Source organism: Hypoxylon trugodes, assembly GCF_022578975.1.
Source record: "Hypoxylon trugodes strain CBS 135444 unplaced genomic scaffold F4822scaffold_6, whole genome shotgun sequence".
Taxonomy (NCBI): domain Eukaryota; kingdom Fungi; phylum Ascomycota; class Sordariomycetes; order Xylariales; family Hypoxylaceae; genus Hypoxylon; species Hypoxylon trugodes.
This window is the reverse complement of record NW_026250021.1, coordinates 1,823,066-1,841,210: the sequence shown is the minus strand read 5'-3', so window position 1 is coordinate 1,841,210 and position 18,145 is coordinate 1,823,066. Positions and strand designations below refer to the sequence as shown.

General features: G+C 47.1%; 6 protein-coding genes across 6 annotated transcripts; 2 read left to right on the top strand and 4 right to left on the bottom strand.

The window, feature by feature from the left end:
• Positions 1 to 279: 279 nt before the first annotated feature.
• Positions 280 to 2,123, bottom strand: F4822DRAFT_407345 (cytochrome P450). Its single transcript, XM_051458481.1, has 2 exons — positions 1,810 to 2,123; positions 280 to 1,754 (listed from the first exon to the last, which is right to left on the bottom strand). Exons 1-2 carry the CDS (start codon positions 1,920 to 1,922, stop codon positions 341 to 343), a joined length of 1,527 nt encoding a protein of 508 aa, XP_051313481.1. The 5' UTR covers positions 1,923 to 2,123; the 3' UTR covers positions 280 to 340.
• A 151-nt stretch (positions 2,124 to 2,274) lies between these two features.
• Positions 2,275 to 3,993, top strand: F4822DRAFT_407344 (uncharacterized protein). Its single transcript, XM_051458480.1, has 3 exons — positions 2,275 to 2,631; positions 2,845 to 3,501; positions 3,572 to 3,993. The coding sequence occupies exons 1-3, from the start codon at positions 2,576 to 2,578 to the stop codon at positions 3,897 to 3,899; spliced, it is 1,041 nt and encodes a 346-aa protein (XP_051313480.1). The 5' UTR covers positions 2,275 to 2,575; the 3' UTR covers positions 3,900 to 3,993.
• Positions 3,994 to 4,063: 70 nt separating this feature from the next.
• F4822DRAFT_290382 (mitochondrial carrier) lies at positions 4,064 to 5,615 on the bottom strand. The gene is made up of 2 exons (XM_051455011.1): positions 4,352 to 5,615; positions 4,064 to 4,276 (listed from the first exon to the last, which is right to left on the bottom strand). The coding sequence occupies exons 1-2, from the start codon at positions 5,302 to 5,304 to the stop codon at positions 4,228 to 4,230; spliced, it is 1,002 nt and encodes a 333-aa protein (XP_051313479.1). The 5' UTR covers positions 5,305 to 5,615; the 3' UTR covers positions 4,064 to 4,227.
• A 4,110-nt stretch (positions 5,616 to 9,725) lies between these two features.
• Positions 9,726 to 11,060, bottom strand: F4822DRAFT_290343 (NAD(P)-binding protein). Its single transcript, XM_051455010.1, has 3 exons — positions 10,807 to 11,060; positions 10,169 to 10,744; positions 9,726 to 10,093 (listed from the first exon to the last, which is right to left on the bottom strand). Exons 1-3 carry the CDS (start codon positions 10,898 to 10,900, stop codon positions 9,894 to 9,896), a joined length of 870 nt encoding a protein of 289 aa, XP_051313478.1. The 5' UTR covers positions 10,901 to 11,060; the 3' UTR covers positions 9,726 to 9,893.
• Positions 11,061 to 11,599: 539 nt separating this feature from the next.
• On the top strand, positions 11,600 to 13,943 carry F4822DRAFT_290332 (Bud-site selection protein). The gene is made up of 2 exons (XM_051455009.1): positions 11,600 to 11,972; positions 12,043 to 13,943. Exons 1-2 carry the CDS (start codon positions 11,784 to 11,786, stop codon positions 13,396 to 13,398), a joined length of 1,545 nt encoding a protein of 514 aa, XP_051313477.1. The 5' UTR covers positions 11,600 to 11,783; the 3' UTR covers positions 13,399 to 13,943.
• Positions 13,944 to 14,237: 294 nt separating this feature from the next.
• F4822DRAFT_430449 (uncharacterized protein) lies at positions 14,238 to 16,961 on the bottom strand (the record flags this gene model as incomplete). The annotated part of the gene is made up of 2 exons (XM_051461303.1): positions 14,238 to 16,412; positions 16,470 to 16,961. The coding sequence occupies 2 exons, from the start codon at positions 16,959 to 16,961 to the stop codon at positions 14,238 to 14,240; spliced, it is 2,667 nt and encodes an 888-aa protein (XP_051313476.1).
• Between the last annotated feature and the right edge of the window lie 1,184 nt (positions 16,962 to 18,145).

Genomic DNA, 18,145 nt, shown 5'->3' with positions numbered 1-18,145 from the left:
CTACCTTAGATCTTCAAGTATAGGTAGGTACACGTTGTGCCTTTGATGAGCTGTCGAAGAATGAGCAATGGAAGATTGAAACCCAATATTAAGCGCGATACGAGGGAAATTAAATATTTACGCTTTAGTCGCTTGATTCTACCTTGTTTTATTTGACTAGGTGAATGATAAAATAATATGATTTTTGGACAAGCCTACCTAGAGTGCAGGAATTATCATTTACTCGAATCACCGGGTTACCGTTAACATAGTACGAGGATTGCTTACTTATGAGATTGAGACGATAGACAGATAGATGGGAGGATAATAATAGATAAGTAATTTAATGCTCTATTTAGGATTATGATGGTATCGATTGTGTTTTGTTCGGCGTCCTGGGTTCGACAAGGCATGGAAGCCCGCCCTTCATCGGTAATGTGAGACTGCTTTTGCTGATTCGTTCGCCCCCAAAGGCTGGAATGAAATTGAACTTCAGCACCATAGTGGCAATGACTTGAACAGCTAATAGTTCTGCCATCCGTTTTCCAAGACACAAGCGCGGGCCACCATTGAATACCGGAAATTCAGCAGCACTCTTCGTAATTAGCTTGCCGTCCGCTGTTAGCCATCTCTCAGGCTGGAAGGATTCGGCTTCTTCTCCCCAGCTAGTTTCCGACCTATTCATAGCCCACGTGCACCAAAAGACTATGGACCTCTCCGGAAGAAAAGTGCCATCGGGTAAGGTGGTTGCTTTTTCACATTGCTTAATCTCGAAAGGGATTGGTGGGTACAATCGTAATGTTTCGTAAAAAACTGCTGTGGTGTATGGTAGCGATGCTGGTGTGAAAGCGGCCGAATTGACGTCCCCATCCTTGTTGCTAAGAAACTTCTGTAGCTCATCTCGCATTCTATCAACAACCGCCCCCTCGGACATCAGTGTATATATACACCATGTAAGGGCTTGAGCAACGGTGTCTCTGCCGGCGGATAGGTAATTTAGAGCAGCGTCAGATATCATCTTTCGATCATCTCCGAAAACTTCTAATAGCGAATGTATTAGACTGCCAGATATCTTATCCAATCTGTCGGAGGTCGATTGGGATCGTTTCTCTCCACTTTTGTTAATGGCGTTGTCCACAATTTTGTGACCAAAAGTACGAATCGTATTGAGCGCCTTTTTAAACTGGGCACCAGTGTACGGTTCAGTAACAGACCATAATGGATTCTGGAAACGCTCTGTTGTCGCTCCCGATGCATATTCAAAAGCAGTTGTAAATTCATCATCAGCATGCATTTCCATGTCATAAGCCATCTTCCCCATAAGTTGGCTAGTGATTTCGTGGAAGACAGTTTGGAGATTCACTATTTTCCTAGCACCACTCTGTGCTCGTAGATCCTCCACAGCGCGATCGAGATACCGGGGTAGCGCAACATCTGTTAAGACTCTCATGTTGGAAGCGCTGAGAAAAGCGAGCCCAGCTTTCCTCTGAGCCTTCCATAATTCACCGTCGACATTGATGATTCCATTTCCGAACAAATCCCAGGATAGCTTCTTGAAGAAGTCGCCCTTGGAAAATATGGCTTCATTCTTAAAGATGTACTCCAAATTCTTCGGGTCATTGATCACGACGCCCGGCGGTAGAGTGGGGACACTAATTTGAAATGTCTCGTAGCCGAATTGCTTCTCACATTTTTCGAACCACGAGAAAAGTTTCCAGCGCGGCCGAAGAAAGAGGATTCCATTTCCCACGAAAGGTAGAGTATTCGGCGGTTTTCTAGTTAAATGTCAACTTTTGATTCTTAGTTATGATCGAGATATGGTATACATACTTCAAAGGGACGCCGTTTCGTCGAAGTGTGGGGGTTCGCAAACTGAAGCGATAGACAACAATTACCCCAAGTAATCCCAACCCCAGGGCTATTAACCCTTCTAAGAGCTTCATGTTACAATGGCTCAATAGCTATAGTTTGGCGAAACTAAGTCATTTATTGGTAAATGAGACTTTAGCATGTAACTTCAACAATAAGCCTGGAGGAAGTATACCATCAATTATGAAAAAAGTATGTAATTGAGGGGAAATAAGCAGTGCCCCATTGGCCTGTAGTGAGGAGTTAGAGGAGCAGAGGACTTACAGCGTTTGGGGGTGGTTGGGGTTAGTTTGTCGCATGCATTCAGGGGTACAATTTCTCCCTTTGTACCACCGTCTCAGCCTTACATCAATGACGCACGATAGCGCCGGTACCCTTCTAACACCCCTGTTCCTCCTACTCTAGCTATTTCTTTCTACTGCCTAATACTACCTAAACACCCTGGAAATGCCCTGGAACCATGTCCGAGCTCAAACTCGAAACTCGACAGAAGCTCCTGTCACGAAGCTGTCATGATGACGCCAACGAAGGAAGCTAGACAGCTCAATTCCCTCATTTTCTCTCTTTTTAAATTCATCCAAGGTCAATTGTGCTGGTTCACAAATATCAAGCTTCATCAATTGATTTGTTGCTGCTTACTACTTTCACTGTTGAGCCAATTGCTTGAAATCTACGGATCCAACAAACGATCACAGCATATTGAGTATCAACAAACCAACAAATCAAAATGGCAAAGCCTTGGATTCCCCGGATGCATCTATGGGAGATCGACGACCAGCCGTGGTAAGTCCATACAGCCAAGCCCATAATCACAAGCACTATAACGCCAAACCTCCCCAATTGGTTATATGCCGCGAACAACCCCGAGATGCGAGACCAGCAGATCACCGGCTCGTATCCGACGGTATTACTACTATAGATCTAGATCATGTCTAGGTCCCCTTTCCTGCCCGCATTATCCAGCCTCAACAACCTCACTCACCAAACTACTCTCAGGTTCCCTTCGTTCCTCCGCGCCTACGTCCAGACCGGTCTAACACACGCCTGGACCGTCCACATCCCAATCCTCCAGCCCAGCAGCCCCGCCACCATCGTCGCCGACATCCTACGACGCATGCTCGGTGCCTCGGCCTCGCAACGTACATACATCGACTTCTGCGCCGGAGCCGGCGGCCCAACCCCCTCCATCGAGCGAGCCCTGAACCAACGCCTAGCCTCCTCCCCCAGCACAACAAACGGAAACAATGTACACCAAGTCCCAGCCACCGCCTCATCAGGCGTCGTAAACAGCGAAAGCCAAGCCGCATCCGATACCACACCAAGCTACGCCGCCGTTGCAGATCCCAAAGCGAAATCCACAACCGTTCTTGATACCACCGAAGATGGGGACGGACAAGTACAATTCGTCCTAACAGACCTGCACCCACACGTCGAGTCCTGGGCCGCAGCCAGCAAGCAAAGCGAGCACCTAACATACGTCAACCACCCGGTCGACGCCGCCAACGCACCCGCAGACTTGTTACAGCAATATGCTAGGAAAGAGGGTAGCAAAAAGGGTATATTCCGACTGTTCAATTTAGCCTTCCACCATTTCGATGATAACCTCGCGCGTGCTATCTTGAAGAATACTGTTGAGACTAGTGAAGGATTTGGGTAAGTCCCCCTCAAACCAAGCAGTGGGACGGATCCAAGATCAAAATTGCTAACTGAAGTCCCGCCACAGCATCTTCGAGCTCCAAGACCGAACCCCCACAGGCCTACTAACCTGCTTCATATTCGGTTTCTTCATCTTCCTAATCGCGCCGCTTCTCTACTGGTGGTCGCCCGTCCGTCTCTTCTTCGTGTACATAATCCCCGTCGTACCCTTTGTCCTTGTCTTCGACGGTCTTATTTCGTGTCTACGTACCCGTACTGCGGATGAAGTCGAAGCTCTTCTCCGCACTTGCGGTGCCCCCGATGCCGAGAATTGGGAAGTACACAGCGGAAAAGAGCAGTTCCTCTGGCCCTGTGGTTACTTGAACTGGATCGTTTGCACTAAGAGGAGTGTGTAGGATCGGGATACGGCATAGAAGCAATATAAGCTAGCTATGTGGAGATGTAGATTCGAACAATTGGAGGCATAGAAAAAATATTGTATAGTGAACGCTGTTTTGCATTCTGCATTGAAGACTATATAGATGTTATAGTATGTAGTATGTACGAATGGTATTCCCAATGAATCAATCCCCCAATAAATGACATTTGTCGATGCTATCCCACGATAATAACCGTTTAAACGCCCCGGCCAGTTTCTTCAGACAGCTTTTGCGCGAAGATACATATAAAAGGAAAATAACAAAAAAAAGACCGTTATTAGTTATAAAAATCGGGGTTACTAAATCATCTAGTCAACCAGCCGAGATAGTCCACGACAATTAAAGTAACCATGCTGTAGGTAACATCATATTAGCATGCGTCTTTACTAGGTGGGTCCGATATTCGGAATTGGGGGGTTTCAACTTACGCGTGCGGGGCAATACGCACGTAATACGTGCCGAATCCACGGTAAAAGCGCGTTAGGCCTTCCTGCTTTGCAACCTTGACGAAGCAGTCCGTCATACTCTTGTACGGTAGTTTGCCGTCGGGACCGCGTTGCTGCTTCTGTAGTCTCGTTTTCACGAAATCGAAGGGTAAGCTAAGGAATGAGGCGAAGAAACCGGCAATAGCACTGGCTGTTAAAGTTTGCGATTGAGCGGACCAGGTGGTGCGTGTCTTGAGTTGGGCTTTGGCTTCCGAGAAGAAGGCTAGTTGACCTAAGTTGAGTGACATGGCTCGTACCACTGTTGGTGTAGCACCCGCCCATAGTGCGGTGACTCCTTCGGACTTGACGATCGTCGATAACGCATCGATGACGGACTTGTAGTTCTTCCGCTCGGCGATAGGTTTGAGGCCATCCGACTGCATACGAATGAGGGCAAGATCGGCTGGGTTTCCGACGAAGGCTGCTATCCCACCCGCCGCAAGACCTGCGCTCGCTCGCTCAACAAAGCTGATTTGAGTGCCCTTCTCCTTGGCGCGAACTGCTAAGCTCTTCATAAACGTGTCGAAAAAGCCCAATCTCGCTGTGGTGTATACAGCTTGGCGAAGTAAACCAGCCGAGAGACCGGTGTATAAGTCGAGGACTTTGCCCTGGGCGAGAATATCTCGCGTGACCGATAACGGAGTAGGTTTCGGTCCAGTAGCAACACCCTCACCTGCAAGTTGTAATCGTACTTTGATCATATCCACGGGTTGGATAACAGTAGTCGCCACCATCCCAGATACACCGCCGTTGAGGAAGGGAAGGGCCGCCCGCATAACAGGGGTGTGTAGGAAATCATTTCCCACGGCGGCAACGGTCTCTGAGCCTTGCTTGCTCATGGCGGACGACTTAGTTCGTGCTGCTTCCGCGGCTTGCTTCAGAGTGTTGGAGCTCATAATTCCCAATCAAGAGGCAAGACAATAAGGAGTCGAAGAAATCGTACACTGACGCAAGGCCCAGGCCCGTCTAAACTCTAGAAACAGGACTAGAAAAATAGAAGAAATGGAAAGCTAAAATAAACGATATATGGTTAGCACCATGTCCGAAGTGCGACTTTGGCTCGCTTTTAATATGGTGAGATGGGCTGGTAAGCTTATACTATGAACCGGACTAGGGAGGGAACTCCAGCGAAGGTCCGGCGGAGCGCCATTGGTTGACGGGATCCAACATCCGCCAGACAACGAGACGAGAAAAACCAGACCATGACCGAGGTGGAAAGATAACCGATGTGTACTTCGGCTTCATTTCGCAGGTCCAAACGGTAATGTGGTTGACGGCTTGATTATCTATTATGACATATGCAGATTGTTGCAGATGTGGACCTCATCGGAAAAGATAGGAAATAGGCGGTTAAGGTAAATGAAGGTCCAGTAAAGATGCCATAACAGGTACCACGCAGAACAAACAGTCGTTAGGGTAGCATCTCGGATACCCGTTCCAGGTGTGCGAAGAAAGATCCACCAATAGGGTAGTAAATTGACCACGGTGGATAGTGATAGTTAATGTTGAGGATGTTGGATGGATACCGGCGGGGACAATAATAGCAATAATAGACAACGAAATTGGGGGGAGACCAACTTGTGCAACAATGTCTCAGTACAATTAATAGATCAACCGGACACTAATTCCTATTTTCACCAATTAGAATCTAGGATTGCAAGCCTTCAGTTTTGGGTCGAGGTAAGCTCACCGAGACCCGCAGGATGACGGAGGGATCTGGTATCTGGTTGAGCTCAACAAGCTAGAAGCTGTATGTAGGGAGCTCCGACAACGTAGCGAGTAAAAAAGCAAGATGATGTCAGCCCGAAGGAATATTCCGCTGCGAAATAAAATAATTCGAAGCAAAATTATTGAATTGGATTCTGACAAGATCAAAAAAATCGACAGATAATAATAAGCAACTAATATTTGTATGTAGAATTGACTGGACACGCGATCAACACGGACGGGACGGCTAAGAAGAGAGCAGGGGTTCGAGAGGGAGGTAATGAGTTGGAGAAGACAAAGCACGACCAATATGATGGAGGAGCACCAGATCAGCCTAGCAAAAAGGACGGGATCTCAACTTCTTTTAGATTCAAAGGGAAAAAAGTTGATTGAACCGACACGGTCGGCAATGTCAGGAAGCTAAGTAGAAGTTCGGGTCAATGTATTGGAATGCCTCTTGTAGTGACCTCGGTTGTTGTTGAAAAGGGTAGGAAGAGTAGGAAGAAATAGGGGATAGGTGCCGTAGTCATGCAGAAGCAAACTCTAGATTTATCACGAGTAGCTAAAGCTAAAGGCAGAAGAATGAAAGGAAAGAAGTAACGGAACTAGGTAAGAACCTTCACTTTATGTAAAGTGAAAGTAAAATGATAACAAGGAAAGCAGGGCGCGACCAGGCACAAACCATGTGGTCCTATCCATTGGCAGCTTCTCTTTTCTCCTCTTTCTGGTTTTCCCTACCTCCTTCACCCTCGAATACCCGAATCCTCATTGGTTTATTGTCGCATCTCATCCTATACCTACCACGTATAAGTTGGAGGTTAGTTGGACAGGACTACCGAGAAGATCAAAATGCGGGGCTTGCACATAGCATCCATCATATCGACATCAGATTGGAAGTAGGTCAATGCTGTGTAATTGCTGGTAGTGATACATGTCTTCCAGACGTGGCTTTCGTGTACCGCATCTATCAATTATGTCACCTTGATATGTCGGCTAACTAACCTTGGCAATATCCTCAAATTATAATATTTTTCGAGTGATAAGAAGCTATTGCTATCATCTCGAAAAGTATAGCTTAGGCAAGAGTCTTGACAACATTTGAAGGTAGCCTGGGTATAGTCACATCAAAGGCGGACTACCAACGGTACATGGTACATGAGAGCGCATGGCAAGTCTAGCTGGATGGATCTCGGCATTGCGTGGTTGAGATCTGCGCTGCTGCTCCCCGTTCAACCGGGATTTCTTAAACTGCGCTTGGTATCAGGTATGCGGATGTCCGTACATAGGTGTTGACAAAGACAAAAGACCTCGGAAACTGGAGTTCTATTTCATCATCTTGAAAGCCACAGAGCCCGAAAATCGTCCGAATGCCCGCAAGATGAATAAGGGCTGAAGATCATTGTTTCTATAGCTTTTGGTGTTCGAATGTAGTTTGTCCTGTGCCTCGAAAGATGCCGTAATATCCTCGTCCCTTGTCCCGACAGTTGTCTTGGTTGCGGGGTAAAGTCCCTACACGCCGGAGCTGAGCTGCCTTAGCTTGCATACAATAGGTATTTATCGATAAGCACGTGCTAATATTTTAGCTGGATGAGCTCAACAAGATCTATTATACGATTTCAATCATAGAAGGAATCGTATAAGTGCAAAAACGAGGAAAATTCTCAATAAATGGCTTCGAGACTGATATTATTCATGGTAAAAGAGGACATTCCGGGATCTCTAGAAAGACAGCCATAAGGTATAGGATACAAGCATGTACAAGAAGTACCTGCTATCGGTAGGTGACGTCAAGCTATGTAGCTTTCGTCGCCTTAAGAATAAGTGGTATTTGATTGGCCAAAATCTGCATGTAAAGTGGAACGCACTAGACCAGGTTCATTCTCAAATGGGATGCCTGCATCTTTATTTCTCCAATCTAAAACTAGATCAATATTTTGTCACTCTTTTTCCACTGGACTCCCACTGGAAGCCAAGCTTAAATATTTGTCGCTTGCAATAACCGACATAGATATTTCAATACCACCAAATGTCCTTGTGACCACGAAACATCTGAGAGCGGATTTCCCGGCCCTTATTATTCGGTTTCATTTTCATTATAAATGGGTTTGGGCTTGGGTGAAGTACTTAACCTGGCCGCTACCCATTTGCTAATGCGCATTTAGACGCGATCGGGCTTCAACGAAGCGCGTGTTGTCCTCGGCAAAAGGTGAACGGAACATCTAAAGACTAGACTGTTAATTGGCTGAATACGCGCGATACACCTCATGATTTGATCCTAGTTATCATCACAATGCATTTTCATGCGCCGAACTCATCCGGAGACGGGCCGGAAACCCTGGGATCCATCGATCTCCAGCTTGGGAAAGTTTGGAAAAAACTTTGCGCGTACCTCGATAACAAGATGCCTTCATGATCGGTTTTACCCCCTTGGCGCCTGGCCCTAGCTTATGTGTAGGCTTCGTCGTATGACAAAAAGGGGAGGTAGAAAAATGTTTACGACAACAAGAAGCGATGAAAAACAACAACTACCTGCAGTTTTTGCCTTTAGATACACGCGCAAAATTGCGCAGGGTTGCTAGGTCTACGCGAGGATCCACCTAGCCGGATCGTCCCGATCTTAAAACCAAAGACCCAGAGCTGCGGGATAAACTAGCTCACGACGAGTCTTATGTGACCGACGAAGTAATAATCCGGTTTGTCAGATACCGTAAGCGACTTGGGAAGTTTCACCGATATGTCTCTGTCGCCTTACTTCTCTCCCCAACACTTTCGGCGTATCTGTCGAATCACTGCCGAGTCGTCACCGAGTCGCGGAAGTCCTCGTTACAGTTGATGTGGTTCCGGTTGAACTACAAGTGTAGATTGACGTAGTAAAGCAAAGACCTGTCATAGGGAAAGGCCGCAATTGATTTATTTCGGCTGCCGTTTTCGCTATTACTGGAATCTATTTTTTAAGGAACTCCAACATTACCGCTCACTTCTAACAGCGTTCGATGATTGGCCTAGAACTGCATAGTCAGGCAGGGGCAGGCCAACTTTTCAACATCCACCTTATCTATGAGCGGTAGATACACGTGGGGACTCGATGGGATCGTGATTTTGTGAGGCCCGGATATCGGGGGCCAGTACATGGTCGATGTGCCTTAACATTCGAGGCTGCATCCCATCTCCCGGCTTCGTGGCTAAATCACCCCTAACCCACCTGAAAACCGTTCGACCGTATCTACTTGGCATAAATTTTACGATCTTTCTATGCGGCACTATGTTTCCACATTTTCCTCTTCCGTGGCATCGTCTTATTAATCGCTTAATCATGAATCACTGTGCTTACCTTATAGGAACCACCTGGATATGTGGGCAGGGGAAATATCTCACCCTACTACTAGGGACATTTCGAAACACCACCAACACACTAGCTCCGAAGAGCCGTTATAATTACTAAGGATGTAATATCATGCTCTCAGGGCCGAAATTCAGTACCCACAAGGACAAGGTGGCTGACCTCGGGTATTGATACATGGCACGGCGTCCTCGGTTCGGGTGACCGGACCAGTTCCACCATGACAGTTGTCCGAGATCTCTCACCGTTTTCTACGATCTGTGAGCGCGACTTTCGAAAACGAGGCTGAATAGATTTGAAAGCAAAATTTTCTTAAGCTCCCGCGCAAAATATATGCCAGTCTTAAATTTATAATAGAAAGCAGATGCGCAGATCGGTAACTGATAGAAGCTTGGCCAAAGTTTTATCCGCGCGACAACCATTCTGCTCTCATATGACCTAGAATGTTGAAGGGAAAGTCGTTAATCTTCCCCCGTCTGTCACGATGACGGTACCGTTGCAATAAGCTCCCGCTCTTGACGCGAGGTAGAGTATCGTGCCTCCCATATCCTTTTCATCTCCGGCACGCTCGAGCGGTATCATGTTCTTTCCAATCCCTCCTTTCTCAATTATCGGAGCTGACATCTCGCTTGGATACACTAAACATAAGTCAGCATAAGTGGGCATCGGTACCTGAGTGGTTTCTCCGGCGAAGATTCGCCAGGACAACTTACAACCGGGACATATAACATTAGCTCGGATATCCCATTGCGGCAACACCACGCTTAAATGTTTAATGAGATGTATACATGCGGCTTTGCTCTGCCCATACGCGAAACCGCCGGTATTTATCTTGTTTAAGCCGCCGATACTGCTGATTGCGACTACCTGGCTCTTTTGCTCTACGTTCCTCTTCTTATTGCCAGCATCGAGGAGCTTAAGGAATGACATAGCAGTATACCAAACCGCGGTTGTATTAACGCCGAAGGTGTTGGTGTAGTCCTCGGGAGGGACAGATAGGTTAGCCTCGATGAACTCGTCAAGCGTGGTCTCGGGCTTAGGTCGGTTTCCATACGGCCCGCCGATGCCCGAGTTGCAGACTACCAGGTTCACAAAACCGACCTCCTGTTGAATTTGATCAACTGCAGACTGTAGCGACTCCTTAGACGTTACATCGCAGGTCACCGGGATCACGTTGCCTGAGCCTATCTGCGCTGCGGCTTGCTGCAAAGCATTCAGACGTCGGCCCAATATATACACTTTAGAAGCGCCGTTAGTAGCGAGTGCTTTAGTGATCATGAACCCAATGCCTGAAATGGGGTTGTTAGCAACGAGGTGGCATATTTACTATGGGGAATCGGGCCTAACCGACCTGTCCCACCGCCCGTTACGACCGCAACCATGTCCTTGACACTGAATAAATTTTCGGCGCCGAGTGCAGCCGAGCTTGGGTTTGAAGTCGCCATATTCACTGATATCCCAGAACCGAGTAAATCGCTCTATTTCTGACGGTGTGAGAGCCCGGGGAATGGGAGATGAATATTTAACTAAATAAGCCTTTGGGCTAAGCTGACTATTTTCATAGCACATAGGACTCCGCTTATACCCTTATATACGAAGGTGCAAAAGATGACTGTCTGAAGACTAATCTCTTAGCGCTGATCCATCACCACACGAGTCGTCATTTTCAATGACAACTGGGTAGGTCCCGCGTGTTGTAGGGATCCAGTGCGCAGGTGGGTTACCCACCCACAGTGGCACCCGATGTCGCGATAGCTACGCCGGAATGGGATGCTGTGGGCTGCGGGATAACTTTCCACTTCCTTGGTACCCACACATCCGGCAGAAAGAAGTAAGGAAAAGAGACCTTTTTCTTAATAAGGTAATCACAGAACTCTTATTGGACACGATCTATGCTAGAAATAAGTTCAATCGATTATTAAATAAAAAAAAAAAAAAAAGCTGCAGTTCCGCGATCTGAATTTCGTTTTGAGATTATCTTAATCGTGCGCTGCTATGGAGGGTGCAAAACATGATCTGTTAGGAGATATTGCCCTTGCTAGAAGCACAAGATAAATCCTCAAACAAATGAAAAATAATTTTATATCAATATACTACTACGAAACTATAGAATTATGAAAACATCCCAGAATTTATTTACTGTAATGGAAGTTGAAGTATCGTCGGAGCTGTAAACGGTATATCTACGTAAGCCTAGTATGGTGGTATCTAGTTATCCGATAAGCACTATATGTAAATAACAAGCTTATCTCTCCAAATCTTTTTCCAGCGTCGCAAAATTTCTAAATTTCTAGAAAAATCAAGCACAACATTTTCCCACCACACAACATGCCGAAACGAAAACGGAGTCATGAGCCTAGCCTCGAGGAGAAATTGACACAATGGCACAAGGAATTAGCGCGGGGAATGAAGACAACGAAGGGCTTCGAGCGTCAACGTCTGAGCAAGCGCATTCGCGAAGCGCAGACCGATTCCGATAAGACGGCGAGGCTTGAGAGGGAGGTTGCTGTATTAAAGGTATGTTCTTAATATTTGCAATTTGTTTGAATGTGGGAATATGGGCTAACGTGCAATTGAAAATAATTAGAGTCTCGATCTCCAGCAAGCCGCACATGCGCATCTTTGCTCGTCGCTCCTAAAAATTAAAGGCATCGCCGAGTCCCCCCGCCTACCCTCCGATATCGTACGGCCGATTCCGAAACCCGAGGGCTTGTCTGAGGAAGAGAAGGCTGCGTTGCATAATGTTACGAGTGCGTTATGCAATCGAAAACAGATCCGCGATGTTGTTGAGGAGGCTATTATGGGTACTTGCATTGCGCTGAGGGTGCCTATGCCGGAGAAGATGAAGAAGGGAGGCAAGGGGAAGAAAGAGAAGAAGGATAGTAGGGCGGAGAAGGAAGAACAGGCTGATGATAGGGACTCCGGCGCGACGATACGTAAAGCTGGTAAAAAGGACGTGGAAGAGGAAGAGGAAGAGGAAGAGGAAGACGATGGGGAGCAATCTGATTTAGACCAAGAGCCGGAACTGGTGCTGCTTAAAAGGAAACGAGAGACAATAGCGGATGAAGACCAAGATCTCGAGAGCGACGAAAATGAGGAAGATGGCCCTTCGGATGGACAGGAATTTGAGGGCTTCTCGGATAGTGATGCCGAGGAACGAGCATGGTCGCGATACGACATCTTCGTGGCGGGCTCCTCGAGCGATGAGGACGAATCGGACGAAGATGGGGCGAGCGAAGATGAACTTGCTGTTGATAGTAAGGCGCGGTCACTTCGAAGAGCACCAACCGCCGATGATATATCTATCTCATCCGCCGAATCATCCGAGCCAGAAGAAGAGGATTTAGATATTTCGGAGAGCGACGGTTCGGACTCCGAATCTGCATCAATCCCACCTTCTAAGAAAGCAAAAACCACGAAAACTGCGAAAAACGGTCCTGTATCAGCTGGTAACTCAGCCTTTCTACCTACATTAATGGGTGGTTATATTTCCGGCTCCGAATCCGAGGCGTCTGATCTTGATCTCGAACCCGCGCGGAAGAACCGACGAGGCCAGCGAGCACGACAAGCTATCTGGGAGAAGAAATACAAAGAAAAAGCCAAACATCTTCAAAATCAGCAAAATGCAAAGGGGAGGGATCAGGGTTGGGATATGCGACGGGGCGCTGTTGGTGACGACGATGGATCTAATAAGCCTTGGAAGAAGGGCATTCATAATCCCTTTGACAATAAGCATATACACCCCGAGCGTCAGCAACATTTGCAGGGAAGAGACCGGGAGAGAAATTACAACTCGCAGGTGAGGGAAGAGAAGCCAAAGCCCAAAGCCCCTCCTAAAAGAGATGATACAGGCCCTCTACATCCTAGTTGGGCCGCAGCTAAGAAAGCTAAGGAGGAAGGTCAAAAAGTAGCATTTCAAGGGCGCAAGGTTGTATTTGACTAAGTTTTAGATACCACATCAATAAGTCACGAAAATCATTAGTTGAGGAAGTAAAACGCATTATGGAAAATCATGAGTGGTGATCATTCTTGCACTGCTTTGGTGTGTGCTATCGGTATCTAGCTGTGTAACTGAGGCTTTCCCTAATCCGGGCTCATTGAAATCAGCGCATAAATCTTCATATTCATTCCAACAGACAAATCCCTATCCTAGCAATATGTGAGCAAGCCCTTATGTATTGATTTTTGGTGACCTAGGAGGTATTGGTGATATTGAAACGACAATGAAATTGCATCGATTAAGTAAACCGAAGAGTATGGTTGAAGTTTCGGCATAGTAAGTCAAATTTGTATCGGGGAGGATGCTTATCCCAAGCAAAGTTATTGAGGTGCACCTAGACTACTAGGTGGATAGGAAATTAACGTGGGTATGTGTGAGCGCAATGAGGATTGTAACCTAGGCTTTCGGGTATGTTGCCTGATAGTAGATTTTGAATGTATTTTTCAGCTTGAAATACGATGGTGTCTCTGTTGGTAGGAGATATGAGCTGACTACCCGTGGGTGACTTGGAATCTAGACAAGTTGTATGTAACTAAGTTGAGATAGATATCTGTTAGATGGTTCGAGAATAATGGCATGAACTTTCGAGTTCAATTAGAAAGTTCGGTAGAGAATTTATGTAAGAGAAAGTACATCGCCTAGGATGCCAATGTATGAGAATATTGAAGGAAGTAGAATCTGGGATCGCAACTTTTCCAAGTCGCTACACATCTTGTATAGACGCGAGAGGATGTAGTAAATAAGATTAAATGCGATTTATCCTCAATAGCCCTTGGCTATGATCAGGAAGGGGAAATCTTGAAGCCGCCTAGTCTAGGGCGCTTGGTCTTGCTTCCGACATCCGAGCGGCCCTTACTGGGTCGCTTTGCAGGGGGGCGGGATGCATGACTGGTGGTCATGCTTCCGCCGGGGTCATCTGAATCGCTATCGTCACTATCTGGAGGGGTATCCTCCCTGTCATCTTCGGACGACTCTGACTCATCAAAGGGTATATCAAGATTATCGCCATTTCGTGTTGGCGCGTCAGCCATAGTTACATCTTGTGTATTTTGGTCACTTCCGCCCATGGCTGCTTCGGTTGGTGGCTCGGAACGGACAAAGAGCGGCGACGAGTTGCCATCAACATCCGTGTTAGGTTCGGTTTTGACAGATTTTGCTTTAGACGCCGAGCGAACAAAAAGTGACGATTCGTCATCACTGTCACCGGTAAGATCGATCACTATTGGACCCGAAGACTCTGCACTACGCAGACCAGCACTGGGGGGTTCGGGTGGGCTAGGTTCTGAGCTGATAGCTCTGTTGTGGGCAGTTTGTGCTTGGGCGACATCTAAATGATCGGAGGCAACAAGGCTGGGTCCTGAGCCCTCACTGACGAATAAACGTTCGCTATGATCGTCCTTATGCTCTTGGGTATCTATGTTTAAATCGCCAAACTGCCCCGCGAGACCTGTTGGCGAGGCAGGGTTGTTGGTTTGGCCACCGCCGTTACCGCCACCCTCGTCGTCGTCGCCGTCATCGTCATCGTCATCATCGTCATCGCTACCTGGAGGAGTGTCAAGCTCGTGGGCATCGCCTTCATCAAAGTCCTGATCTGGAATGTCTACATCACCGCTATTGGGCGTAGGATCGTTGAGCGTAGGGTTTTGGGGATCGCCGCCACCGCTGCTCGAGTCATCGTCATCATCAGAATCTCCATCTGAGATATTGCCGAACATTCCATGGTCCGATTCACTTGTCTCAGAGCCAGCTATAGGATCCGCATTGGGGTCTTCGTCGTAGAAGGCCTTCGCCATTTGGACATCCTTATTCGAAGGAATCCACTGTGCCAAACCCGACAATGGTGTCAAGTTTTCGATTTCGCTCTTTAATGCATCAGGAACCTGCTTCGGTAAGGCGACGAGAGTGTTGATATCTTTGATGAATGACCAATCTCGAATTATTTGGCGATGTTCGAGGCCGTTCCTCTCTTTGAACCGTACCCAATTCATGCCCCGAAGCTGGTAGACATAATCGATTCCTTGGATAGTTCTCATCGAGCGGTATCCGCGGTAATTAGGCTGCATCTTAGTGCGCTCATACATGAGCTTGTATGCCTGGAAGTTTCTATCCGAGGGAAGGTCGCCGACAGACTCGCCATCGAACGATCCTCGATCAGACTCGCCGTCTTCTTCAACTCGGTTAGCTCTCTTGTTCTCATATTTGCGTCTCGCACGCCCTCCCACACGTTCCGCTACATGAACTGTTAGTGTGCGAAGACGTCTAGTTTTGGCGAGCCATGAGAGCCCAAGAGTACGACGGGAGATTTGAGTAGGGTGTTTGGGCATTAGAGCACCATGCCACATGAGTTCGACGTTTGCCAACCTCTCGACACGCGCGGGGCCGATTCCATTACAGAAGCGATGCCATTCGCCGAGAGAACTGAATGCAAAAGTATTTCCTCCATAGAAGGCATGTGTACCAATATAGAGCCAACGCCTGCAGACTAGAAGAGCGCTGAGAACATGGTTAGGTTTACGCGCCCGGATGATCTGGCACGGCGATGAGCCGAAGTGGAATCTGGTTGGTAGTTGGCTTCGGTGTTGGTCGTCTTCGTCGGGAAATGTGAGTGGCGGATTCGCAGGGTCCAACCGCGAGAGGCAGTGGATTAACTCGCGCCTCACAAACACCTTCCCAAATATTTTAACCTGGATATCGGCAGGCAGCATTTCGAATGCGAACGGGTGGTGTTCTACCAGAAGCTGAGGCGCTTGAGGCAGGTGGTCGTCCTGGGCGAGGAGATCTGCGCGCGCCGCTTCCCCGAGTACCTCGTTTTGGAGGGAAAAATCCGGGTGGAACACGTTCAATGTCTGTGACATGTTCTCTTGTTTACAGCTCTCGCGGTAGATACTGTCATACCAATCTTCGTCGTCCTCGTCAACCTCTCCGTGGTAATATACCCTAAGCATTTGGCTCCATGGCTAAGAGTAATTATTAGTATGCCTATACGTACATGGCGGCTAGGAAATAGTACATACCGTGCGAGGTGGGCGGATTCCCCGAATCCGGTTCTCCAGATTGTGTATCGTTTGGTCTCTTCGCCTGATAGTACTTCGCGCGTTTTCTCTAGCTCTCCTTAATTCATGAATCCTCCTATTCTTGGTGAAAGTATCTTCCATAGATCTTACCAGGTGTTCTAATGAGACAATGTAGTTTTGCCAAAGGATGAAATGATCTTCCTTGAGTTGGTCATGCTCTTCGATAAGTTGATTATGCCTATTTTGAAGCTGGCGGTACCTTTCGACGAGTTCCGCCATAGTTAGAGTGGTTATATCTTCGCCAACTGATGACATGTCGCTATTTGATGACGCATCACTATCTGATGGTATACTGAGAACGCTTGCATGGACAGAACTATCGTCAGCTTCTTCGTTCTGATTATCTTGTTGTGGGATGCCGCTGTCCCCAATTTGCATCGAGTCGTCACCACTGGGCTGACCAGTAGCATCATTGTCGCCCGGGGATGACATTTTGTCGGGGGCTGTCAAAAGACGGGGAAGTTGGCTTGGTAAATGGTGTAGTAGATTTTTAGGTGCGGTTAGATATGTTTGTAAGAGGAGAGCTGCAATATTACCTGAGGGTTTCCTGTGATTCGAAGCTTGGAAATAGCTTCTTTGAACTAGTTCTTGGGGGGGAATCGTGTAAGTTACTCAAGCATGAAATTCATTGCTCAGAGAAACATAGGATAAAAAGGTAATGGTGTAGATAGCAGGTTAGGGCTTTGAATGAAGGTTATGGTTCAAATGCGAAAATATCGTGTGAAATGGCCAAACTCTTGTTGTAATAGATATCTAGGCAATGAGATGGGGAGTTAGGTAAGGAGATCTGGTAAAGTAGGTATCGGAGAGGAGGGTCAGAGAAGGAGGAAGAATGAATTAACGGGTATGCTTTAGGTGAAGAAAAGGAGCAGCGTTAGCCTGTGAGATGAAGTATGCTAGGAAGGTAGTTGGATGTGACATGAAGGCGCGATCCTGAAGGCTCGATGATAATTTTCGAGGCAGGTGCTTTTAACGAAGGGAATAGGCAAGAGTAGAGCGGCGGAAGGAACTTGCTATGAGGAACTTACTGGGTTGACCGGCGATGCCAACTTAGATTGCCTGCATCAACGAGTATCTTTCTTTAGGTCAGTAGGTTCGATGTGACTGGTAGACTGGTGATCGCCTGGTGCTTGATAGTGCTATGGCTTACTGATTGAGAGAAGAAATCAAGTGAGATCAAAGCATGAGAATTAGAAGCAGCAGCTTCATTAAAATCTGCTGATAGATGATGTAGATTGAATAAAGATGCTCTAATCACAACTCAAATAGCCTTGACGTTGAGGTGTGGTGATAACGAAGATGAAGAGGGATATGGGAATGAGGATGGAGATGGAGGTGGAGGTGGTGAGGAGTCGAAAGAAGTTAACTAGGAGAGAAAAATCGGTATTTAGGATTAGGTGTAGAAAGAGAAGGGATGTATTGGGAGGAGTAGGGTGAGAAAGTGCGAATGGCCATCTGGGTATCTAGATAGGTAGGTAATCGCGGAGAGCACGACGATGACGAGGAGAGTAAGGGGGGGGGGGGGGGGGGGGGGGGGGGGAAAAAAAAAAGATTAACTTAAAAAAAAAAAAAAAAGAATATGGGGGGCCCAAACCACATGGGGTGGTGGTAACAAC